The sequence below is a fragment of the Chenopodium album genome, chromosome 10 (assembly GCF_948465745.1).
Source record: "Chenopodium album chromosome 10, dcCheAlbu1.1, whole genome shotgun sequence".
NCBI classification, from domain to species: Eukaryota; Viridiplantae; Streptophyta; class Magnoliopsida; order Caryophyllales; family Amaranthaceae; genus Chenopodium; species Chenopodium album.
This window is the reverse complement of record NC_137843.1, coordinates 5,914,023-5,926,102: the sequence shown is the minus strand read 5'-3', so window position 1 is coordinate 5,926,102 and position 12,080 is coordinate 5,914,023. Positions and strand designations below refer to the sequence as shown.

The following is a 12,080-nucleotide window of genomic DNA, read 5'->3' as shown; positions in this document are numbered from 1 at the left end:
CAATCATCAACACTTGTACCTTGTGTACAACCAGCTAGCAACTGACTGAATTGAGTGATCTGTTATATTGTCGACAGGTGTCGTGTATTACCGATCTGATACTCGTGATTTTATGAACAAAGACGCTTTATAATGAACTTGTAAAGTCTTTCATTTCTCCATTAGGGATACTTGTGAATTTTACTCTGTATAAGTTATAACTCCAAACCCAGGATTTATAAAATAGAGCACTGCACAATAATGGTCTGGAAATATTGTATTTATTAATTAAGGCATAGTAATATTCTTATTCTTACAATGACTATTATGTCATCACAAGGAACCCTTCATTTACATAAGAAAATGTGAAAGAACTTCATTTTCTTCATTATCAAGCCAGCAAGGATTTACTTCTTCTGGGCCTTCAGCTCCTTCACTCTCTCCTCAGTGTCCTTCAGTGCTTTCCCGTATTTGGTAATTAACTGATGTGGATCATACAAAGAAAATAATGTCCGTATATATTAAAAATAACATTCATGATGTAAGCAAGGAACATACTTCCTAGATAATCAGGCACTGAAATGTCGTGCATTGAAAAAAAAATTAAAAAAATTGCAAGTCTTAGTGGAATAGATACCTCATCAATTTCTCCCTCGGAGATAACTAGTGGAGGGCATATCATAATGTTATCACCGGCCACACGAACTAACATTCCATGCTTCTGGCATTGTGCCCCAAAATATGCACCGATTCCTGAAATTTAAATAATCAGGACTATGAGATGATTAAACAGATCAGATTAAGCAGCTGATAAGGCATCATACAATAGTCATCATGCAAGAGAGTTTAAAACCACCATGCATGAGGTAGTAAGATAAAACTCAAGGAAAGAGGTCATTTCAAGTATAATCAGGGATAGCTGCGGAAAGTAACTGGGAAATTAAAAGAAATATATAATAAAGAACATTTAAAAAAAAAAAAAAAAAAACTTGCCCCATTCAGGAGGAAATGGATCATTTGGTGACTTGTTGTCTGTAAATTCAGTTCCAAGAATTAAGCCAGTTCCTCTTATCTGTAGGATAAAATTACGTAGCAATGTTAAATGCTGCAGGCAAGCAGCAACAATAAATACAAGCCAGATAAAGATCCAAGAACAAAAAAAAAAAAAAAACCCATTTAAAGATACCTCCCCAATGATAGGACTGTCAGCATAAGTTCTAATTCCATCTTGAAATTTGGGTGCAAGTTTCCTTACACGCTCAACAATATTTCTTTCCCTGAAAAAAAAGCTGACATCAGCTGCTACCAATCGTTGACAGACACAACAATCCACAAGTACACAGTAAGCATTTCAAGCACCAATTGCTCCAGAATCCAGACTCCAACACGGTGCCAAGCACATACATGTTTAATGGTACTTCATGACTGAGAAACGAGACAACCCAGACCTTCAGTCATCATTCTAAACCTACCTAATGCAAGAGAGTGTAGCGTAGCATGTAGTGCTAAGCTGATAGTGTGAACAAGTCTAGCATGCTTCACTAACCAAATAGCTCTCTTGGGTACGTCACAACCTTTTAGCCGTATGTTCAGCCAAACTGCAAGGTTTGCAACCAGGTGAAATAGTCACTGGACCAAATACCAACCTGCTTTGCTAGATATAGTTCCAGTTCCACCCCAAGTTTCTATTCCCATCAGAAAGGCGCATATCAGACTCAGAGAGAATAGAAAATTCAGGGTACACAGGCCATGACCCAGTCAAATGACCTTCCACACGAGACACATACACTTGCCCATACATGGGATTGAATATTTGAAATAAAAATTGCTCTACTCTTATTGAGCCAAATGAAATTAAAAGAGCCTATTAACACTCATCCCTTAGAAGTTTTGGCACAAATCCTACCCCAATAATTTGCTACAAGGGGTATGAAAGATTATATATTCAAATGTCACTGTAGTTGCTTAATTAGAATATTTTGAACACTTATATACCGTAACGCAGCCTCCAAGCCTCACCTTTCCAAGAGCAAAATAAAGAAGGGGGCATAAAAGGGAGCAAACTAAGATAATGGACAATTGAAGATTCGTGGGGGAGCAAGGATCCAGGAAGATCATACTTGTACAACTTCAGTGCTTCGAGTGCAACAGCGCAAGAAACTGGGTGCCCAGAATACGTGAATCCATGAGAAAAGGAACCTACAATTTAATCATCAAAACCCTTAATGACTTCTGACAGAGTATTAAAATAAAATGTTTTCATAGAATTGTAATACTACTACTTTGTACGAAGTATAGTGCAACAGAAACATACCAAGTTTGCTGCTTTGAGTATTTATAACTTCTGAGATTTCAGGACTTACTAGAATGGCTCCAATGGGCATGTAAGCTGAAGACAATGCCTGTAAAAGCAACGGAAATAAACAACCAAGCACCTAAAGCACAAAGAGACCAAGAGTTTGAGCAACATGCCTACCTTAGCCATAGAGACAAGGTCTGGTTTGAGGTTGTATTTATCAGAACCAAACATTTCACCAAGTCTTCCAAATGCACAGATAACCTACAAACAAAATAAAAATAGAGAAGGAAAGGAGCAAAGGACTTTTGCATGAGTAAGAGAATGAAGTTCAGAAGTGAACAGCACAATAGTAATCTCCTCGACATGTCGAATCAAAAGGGAGGGTAAAATACTAAAATGTACCTCATCTGCAATAAAGAGGATGTCATATTTCTTCAATATCGGTTGAACCTGTACCAAGAATGATTAAGTCAAAATCTTTAAAACAATGTAAAGAATGCATAGAATTGATACCAAGGGTGCATGAGATATAGGAGACGACTTTTTATTACAGGAAAAGAAAAGAAAAAAAATAATAAAAAAAAATCTAGTACCCCTAACCATATACTGTCAACTTGCTTGATAAATTCTCACTCACAATGTTTTGCAGAATTAGCTACTATCACGAATGCATATATGATATAAGGCATGCTACACCAAACAGGGATTGATATATGGACTTATAAATAAGAAAGATAATAGATATTAAACGGTGCATTATAATCTTGGCATGTATGGGGAACCCATTAGTTTACAGATCCTATAGCTTTTCTGCCTCCATGAGTAACTTAAATCTATTCAAGCGCAACATCTCAAGGTACAATGTTCATACACATTGTTGATAATTATATTGCGCTACGATTCTGTTCAGAAAATCTATTCCTTAAATTTCCTACGTAAAATGTGTGTAATACAATACATACCAAACCCAGGGTCCAAGATTTACCCCTTTATTTCCCTAATATCCACCTGCCAATGAAACACTCTAGATTGAACATAAACTCGGGACGTGAAACTGACACATATACTATTATCAAAACTTCCACTAGTAAGTAGATAGGTTAAGAACATTATGAAACAGACAAAACCAGAATATGTTAAGAACATAATGAAATGAAGGTAGTATATACTTCTTCCATTCTTTTATAGTTGGCACGTTTTTTTATCACAATTTCCAATGCACAAATTTCACGATCAATTTTTGTAATTATCAATAAGTAAAATTACGAAAGGTTGATATTACAAAATTAATATGTTGATAAAAATTACGAAAGGTTGATAGACGATTTTAACAAGATCCCACGTGACAATATTTTATCATAAATATAATGCAAAAGTTAGTCAAAGTAGAGTTTCTGAATAGTGTCAAAAGTCAAAACATGTCAAATAAAAAAGAACGACAGGAGCCAATATGAACTGCAGAATACCTTGTCATAGTATGTTGCAGGGGGAGGAATTACACCTCCTGCTCCCATGACAGGTTCAGCAATAAATGCAGCAATCTGAAGTGGAAAAACCACAGTATATCAAATTTAAATTAATTTACTCTGTTTCAGCTTAAAGATCTAACAAAGTTTTCTTTGACTTTATGAAAGTAATAATTGTAGCAGTTATACCGTCTCTGGTCCCTCTTTGAGGATAAGATTTTCTAGATTATTTGCCAACCTGGTAGCAAACTCCTCCTCTGTTTCACCTGTTACAAAAAGTGCATCATGCATAAGTTCAAGAAGAAATATAAAAGAAAGTGAAGATCAATCAAAAAACCAAGAAGTCGACCACAACCTGGAAGATGATAGCGCCAATAATGAGGACAATCAGTGTGCAAAACAAATGGAGCCGGCAAATCAAATTGTTGATGCAAGGCAGGAAGTCTGTTCAAAACAGCATATGAGTTGGTAACGCTGCATTTATCAACACAATTCAGCAATTACGTAATATGCAACCTAGATCTTACCCTGATAAGCTAGCAGCTATTAGGGTGGAGCCATGGTATCTGTCAAATGCAAGGAAACAGTAAGATTCAATTCTTTCAAAATGAAATGAAAATGAACTAAACATGGATAAGATGAAAATTACGATTTCGATCGAGCAATAAATTTTTTCTTATCTGGTCTTCCGAGTGCATTGTTGTAATACCAAACCAGCTTAACCTGCACCACAAAAAAATTCCTAAATCCCATTTTCAAGAGAAGCCTCATTAACTAAGCATAATCCACATCTCAAAGAAATAACATTGTTTCAATGTGAGCAAAAAGAAAAATAGCAGATAGATGTTGCACAGTGTCCTTCTTTCCCTACATTGTCTAAATTGCCTCCTTTCTCTGGTGTCATCTCCAATACTTTCATAATCAGACTTACTGTATTTCCAAGTCGATCATGAAAGAGTAACTCGACCAACTTGACATACAAGTTACCATGTGCAATTGGATGCCACCCATCATGCACATGTCCTGTGTGCGATCTCTAACTAAGTGAATAAGCGTATGACACAGTTTGCCTGGGAAAACACAGATATAAGGATGCCTTGGCAGTGAGGTTCTTGGTTGATAAGAAGTCAGATGTTATACTTTTAGGTATAGTGTTTTAGTATTGAGGTGCACTAAGACAAATCAATGAGGTCTGCAGTATCAACCATGTTTGACAGCTTTTAAAACACATTCAAGTTTTGAACAGATATGGACAGACTTGGGTACAACCGTACAACCCAGTTCTCAGTCAGAGCATCCTTAATACAGGTCTGCTACATTGAACATTCACATAAGATGTCTATAGTATCACTTGCTTCCATTTTTCTTTGGCTCCATGCACCCAATATGATCTACTTCTCCTCTAGATCTCGTAAGACAAGACATAAACTCCATAATATCAAAGAGACACTCTCGCAGATAACTTACCTGAGTATCATTGGCTTCTGATCCACTATTTACAAAAAAAGCTTTGGCCATTTTTCTTGCTGTAAACATTTCTACAAGCTCCTCAGCAAGATCCTGCGAATTGATCAAAGAACTAATATAAGCACCTCCTTAATTGCACATACTTCTGTACCTTTTAGTATACAACAATCAGGGCCAAAAATCATGCAAGAGTGGCTGCAGGATTTCAAGAACATGCAACTACTAGGACTTCTGCCAAACTTACAAGACACTCAACAGTCAACACGGACACCTAATGTTTAAGAAAAAGGCCTTGGAATCTAAAAAGTATTTAAAGAATTCAAACTAGAACTCTATAGATAAAATGCAACAAATAAATAAACAATAAATACAACTTCAGCAACGACCAAAAACAAGTCAATTATTAGGTATGGATTTATTATAAATGGGAGTCTCTTACATATAGAAAATAAGAAAATTGTACTTCATCTGCCAAAATTGGAAAACATTAAAGATAATTTATGTTCTTCCAAAGTGAAAAAATAAAGCTAAAGAAAATACTCAATTACATTCATCCTCCTCTTGCTGATCTTTTTATATGGCATTTCTCAGTCCAACTAACCAACTTACTTACTCTTAAGGCTTAATCTGACAAGTATGCACTGTCTACACTACCGCTCCCCAATAGGCTAGATTTATAACAGGACTATGGATCTCTCAATTAAAAGAATTAAGACTTTGAAAAATAAAAGTCCAATAAGTGGTACCAGTTGCAAACAAAAAAAAAAAAAAAAAAAAAAAAAAAAAAAGAAAAAGATTATTCAGTTCCCAATAGGAGAAATTAGAGGCTTCTATCCAATTTAATTAGCAAACAGATGAAATTTTGGTAATATTCTCAAAAATAAAAATAGCTTCTTTCTTAGGGTTAAACTAAGGTGCAAGCTTGACCATAAAGGAGCTGGGTTTGAAAAGCACCATGTTTATTCATTACTTCTAGCATAAATTGTAAGATTTGAGATTTAAAAATTAACTTCTAAGGTTTCACAAGTTTCTGAGTTCGACATTGTGCAGTCAAGCTTAGCTGGATACAGGAAAACTATATGTTGTATCAAGCTTGGACCTAATGACTCCCAACTATTGGGTTGATTAATTCCCAATCTATGATATGAAAGAACTGCAAAAACCACTATGAGTCCCTCAACCCTTCCGTACACGAACAAATGCCAGATTTTATCAAGAATGGTGTCCTAGGTAATTCATCAAAATCATCCTCCTTGTAAGCTTCCAGGAGTATAAAATACATGCATCTATTACACTTCGATTTCCTTCAATAACAATATTTTCCACTATTACCAAGCCCTAAATCCACCCACCAGCCCTAAACTCTACAGAATTTACATTATTTTGGTAGCCAAAAAAACATTCACCAACATACAGAACTGGCCTCTTGATGCGGTTCCAAGGCATCAATATTGTTATTATAATTTTTTTTATTGTTATTTTTTTTTTTATTATTAGGTGACCGAATTTATTAGGATATTTTTGTTAGTTTAATTCGATTAGTAGATGATAAGCTTAACTTTAAAGATCATATTTGCGAAATATTATCTTTACAAGAGTGTTAGTTTCCTAGTTGTTTTACACGATTTTTAGGCTAATCATTTAGCTTATAAATACGTGATGGTGTTTAATGAAAAGTATGATTGATTGATTTGAAATTTATAAAGTTTTACGTAAGCGTGTGCTTGTGTATTCTTGGCCTAGTTTAGGTTTAAAGCTCGTGTTGTTTAGCGTTTCTTGACCGAGACTCAAGATTCCAAACCTTTCAACTGCGTTATATCCATTAAATTCCATATCAAATTGGTGTGGCTGCTGTTTGACGAGGGACGAGTTTAATAATTTGTGTCAAAAAAACTCAGTTTTGAAGGTCATATTGATTGACTTGGTTCTCCTTCTATCGCAGCAGCCACACCAATTTGATATGGAATTTAATGGATATAACCTTCAATCGCAGTTGAAAGGTTTGGAATCTTGAATCTCGGTCAAGAAACGCTAAGCAACACGAGCTTTAAACCTAAACTAGGCCAAGAATACACAACCACAAGCTTATGTAAAACTTTATAAATTTCAAATCAATTAATCATACTTTTCGTTAAACACCATCACGTATTTATAAGCTAAATAATTAGCCTAAAAATCGTGTAAAACAAATTCTAATCTAACTAGGAAACTAACACTAACTTGTAAAGATAATATTTTGCAAATATGATCTTTAAAGTTAAGCTTATCTTCTACTAACCGAATTAAACTAACAAAAATATCCTAATAAATTCGTCACCTAATAATAAAAAAAAAATAACAATATTGATGCCTTGGAACCGCATCACCTCTAAATCCAACCTCCTCAATCTTCATCTATGATAATAACAATATAACATTCAATAAACTTGTACTTATACAACAAATGTTTACTAAGATTACAGGGGGAAGAATTATATGCTAGAGCATTAACTCAATATGTATATCAAAGGATACTGAGTAATCACTAAATGATAACTCAATGAATGTTCTGAATCTAACAAGCTCTATATGTAGCACTTACTAAAGACACTTTGGTAGTTCGATTCCAAAATGAGTGGTAGAATGGCAACTTATTCAACTGTGATGTTGCAGCAGAAACAAGTCGAGATTCATTTCCTCCTGCATGTTTCAGTCCAGGCACCGCACATGGTCATAGCTTGCATATTGCAATAGCAAAGAATAGAGAAAAGCATATATATGAACATCTGAATCAAGACATTGAAAGTCAAAATTTTCAAATTTCTGACTGCTTTTTACCATAACTAGTGATAGGGCTCTTGCACTAGCAGAATCATAATGCAAAGGTTCTTCAAACAGATAGCTAGATAGGAAGTATGCTTGTTTTATACTCTTTAAAAATATATGTTATACAAAAACCAGGTTATTGTTAACTAATTTACAGAAACGCTAAATGCATATAATTGATTCAAAGATCACAAAATAAGACAAGGAAAAAAAACAGAAATATAAGTCTTAGGAAACAGCAATGAATCTAAATAGTATTCATCAAGATCAGTACCTAGGGCTGTGCACCACAGGCCAGCAAGAGAATCAAGATATTTGTTTCCTTCAATATCGTACACGTAGCAACCCTGGGAGACAATAATTGCATAAGCAGGGCACAAATATATACTTCCTCCATTACAATAATATTGTAACAAGGATGAAATTACGCATTTCAAAGCACATTTCATATGTTAAATATCTACAATTGTATTTGAGTAAAAATTATAAAAAGTCGATATTGTGAAAGTATTATATGAGACGAATCTAACAAGATCCTACATGACTATATTTTGCTTAACGTATAAATCATATTATATGGTCAAACAAGAGTGCTAAATAGTGAAAAAGTCCAATTGTTGCAATATTATTGGAACTGGAGAAGTATATAAATAAGATAGCTTTTGATCCTTATTAATTCTCTAGATTATAATATGGTAAATAAATGTATGAAGAAGATATACCTCAGATTTATCTATCACCAATGGATGTGTATCAATCGATTGACTCCCAGAAGTGAAAGGTGCCAGCATATCATGTCCTTTGAAACTAAAATTACATAAAATATATATATATATATATATATATAAATTAAATTTGAATGAACGTCTATTGATATAGGTTCTAAACTTGACTTGCAATATTTTGATACAAGTCCAGGGTATTCTGTATGAGACTATGAGATGTGAATATGTGGAAGAAGTACATTTTCAAAGGGACCAATGAAGCCAAAGAAAAGTAAGGTGAAATTTTTCTGAAGCAAAGCCTCTTACATCTGAAGTAGTTAAATAATCACTCTACAGAAAGAGGCCCCATCCTACACTCTATTTGATAAAAATCAGCATATGTTATACAGTACAAACCTTTTTTTGCTTTCTGTAGTTGAGTCCAGTGATGCATCACTACTGGTATATCTGGCCAGATATGAGGCTCGAGTACCATTATTGACAGCATGCTTCACATTTGAATTTGACTGTTGATACACCATTGCAGCAATCAATAGTCAAGAATATTTCAGATGCATAAAATGAGCAACAGAGTTTAATCCACTCAAAATATAGACTATAATCCCTCCGTCCCACAATATAGTGCTTGTTTCTTAATTTTCATGGGACTTAAGGAGAATGGAGGGAGTAGTGAGATTCCTTAAAAGTGAGTACACATTTTATTTTATTTTTTTTAACAAAATAAATCACATATTACTGTGTTTAAAGGCATGTGCTGCTTGTGTTAGCCAGTCAGATTAAAGTAAAGACACTTTGTTAGGATTGCATCCCTTACATTTCTTCTTCTTCAGGTTTATGTTCATAGATTGAAGACAAAAAAGACAGACGAGAACCTTCCATCCCCTCCAACAAATAAAAAACAACCATAGTGTCCCGTAAAAAAAAAATAATAATAATAGTAATAAAACGAATCACAATAAAATAAAAATAGTTGAACATATCGTAAGATAAAAAAAATCTGCATCATTGCTTGCATACATGGCTTTAGTCACCACTTTCATGGCTTCCATCGCCTAGACTTGTCAGTGCCTCCGCCATTTTTTATGCAAACAATGTACAGTTGAAAACCTAAACCTTAAAAATCCAAGAAGTTGCACCAGCGTAGATTGAACAGAGACGGAGCAAAAAAGAGAAAGGAGATGACAGACAGAAAATTTTAAGGAGAGAAAAATTGTAGATTGAGATAAACAGGGTAAAGTTTAACAAGCTTATGAAAGGGTTATGTTTGTAACTTCATATGTCATATAAATCGAAGATTAAACAATTATTTAAGAAAATCACATATTTGAATAATATGAAGAAACAGAAGTCTGAATGTCATAGAGATAGAAAGTGAATTTTGCCACTAAGTGAATACTTCAAGAAATTTTAAGGGGTTTTGATTTGCAAGAGTAGTTCATACACAGACCAACAAATTTTTTGATGGAAAATGCAAAATCTTAGAGGAATTAATAAGAGGTAAAGAAGCGAATTAGAATTCCAAGCAAGAAAAATGGGTATATATATATATATATATATATATATATATATATATAGAGAGAGAGAGAGAGAGAGAGAGAATATAGATTATACAAAGATCTACTAATTAACAGACATTTTGTCTAGCATCATTGCATGCGCTATAAAATCAAAAATTAGTCCATCAAGTGGACCAAAAAGATAACCAAATATTCCCTCAAAACCATGTAAGCAATAAGATTGATACGTCTCCATTAAAAGTCACAAGCTGAACCAGATCATAACCTTTAGACTTATAGCAAACCAAACGAGTTTATATGCTAACAAAGATCCAATTTCAGCGAAATAAGACCAACAATAGACTATTTTCTTCATTAAGTCGTTCATTGGTTAAACATCACATTTCAGAATAGTCATAAGCTGATCCTGATCATAACCTTCAGGCTTTTAGCAAACAAAACAAGTTCATTAGGTAACAAATTCCAATTTTCAGCGAAATAAGACCAGTAGTAAACTACTTTCGCATTAAATCGTTCATTGGTTAAACACTCAATATTCAGCTCCACATGCTGCACAAAGCAACTCATGCATTGTAAGTCCCTGCTCTGAATAATTCATTATCCACTTATTCAATCAATAACTCAGAATCTCCCAAATTCATCCAACTAGTATGTCCAAACTCTAAAAGAATTGGACTTTTTCGGGCGTAAATAAAACGTGGGCGGCGAGTTCATCTAATTATTAATTATATTGCCAATATTGGTAATACATTGTTTAATTCTGGCACAAATGAACCTGTTTCATCAATTTGAATCAATAATGGTCTTAGTATTAAAGCTCATTTGTGATTAATTTTATTTCCTCACAAAATCACAAATTTCCTTGCCCAAAAACAAGAAATTTCAAAAAATTCAAAACCTAAATATAATTGACATCAAAATTCCACCTCAACAATAAAAATTCACAAAATCATAAAAGATATAATTTTTTAACATTCATTATCAACAAGAAAAAAAAACTGGAAAACAAATACGTAAATAGGAACAGTCATTTAAAAAAATAAACAAACCAGCAATTGCAAACAAATTCAAAAAAAAAATGAAATGAAAACCCAAAATTACGATCATAATTATATCAGAAATTATTGAAAACAGAGAATAATCGACTAATAAATTTATGAATAGGAAAATAAAATTTGAATACCTTGATTGCTTTGAACGTTGATTGAATCAAATGTCTCATTTTCACGGATTAATCTTAAAGAGAGAGAAAAGTTTTCAAAATATCCAAAAAAAAAGAGAGAGAGAGAGAGAGAAATGTTGAAGAGTTCAAGTTGGAGTATGGTGTACTTAGAGAATCCAAATTTATTGGGAATGTGCTAATTATATAAATTTAATAATATACTATGATTAGGAAATAGTACTACAGTATTATATTTATTATTAGCTCAAACAGAATAAATATAGAATATTAATAGTCAATTTTTAAAGTAAATGACCTTTCTCAAAAAAAATAAATAAATAAATAAAAGGGAAAAAAAAAAAAAAAAGAAAAAAAAAAGAGGTAAATATGGAATCAATTGATATTGATTATGTAAGAATTGATTATGGAAGCTTGTATCAAACTTGATTCTCCTCTTCATGGGTTTTACACCTAGAATCCAATGAGAATATATCCACTAAAATGGATCATGGGAATCGATTATCCTAGAATCAAGCATGGATTAATTATCGTATACACAATATTTAATATTTCCTTTGTTTCTTTAGTGTCATCTTGAGTAATTTTTTTCCTAATTTATATCATAGAATCTACTTTGACAAATATTATATACTCCCTCCC

General features: G+C 33.3%; 1 protein-coding gene across 1 annotated transcript; it reads right to left on the bottom strand.

The window, feature by feature from the left end:
- Positions 1-222: 222 nt before the first annotated feature.
- On the bottom strand, positions 223-11,598 carry LOC145562058 (gamma aminobutyrate transaminase 3, chloroplastic-like). The gene is made up of 19 exons (XM_081622220.1): positions 11,442-11,598; positions 9,138-9,247; positions 8,739-8,823; positions 8,291-8,363; positions 7,793-7,890; positions 5,212-5,304; positions 4,394-4,467; positions 4,272-4,310; positions 4,100-4,188; positions 3,934-4,010; positions 3,745-3,819; positions 2,681-2,728; positions 2,456-2,539; positions 2,294-2,381; positions 2,100-2,178; positions 1,166-1,256; positions 973-1,051; positions 617-732; positions 223-461 (listed from the first exon to the last, which is right to left on the bottom strand). Exons 1-19 carry the CDS (start codon positions 11,478-11,480, stop codon positions 387-389), a joined length of 1,512 nt encoding a protein of 503 aa, XP_081478346.1. The 5' UTR covers positions 11,481-11,598; the 3' UTR covers positions 223-386.
- Positions 11,599-12,080: the final 482 nt, after the last annotated feature.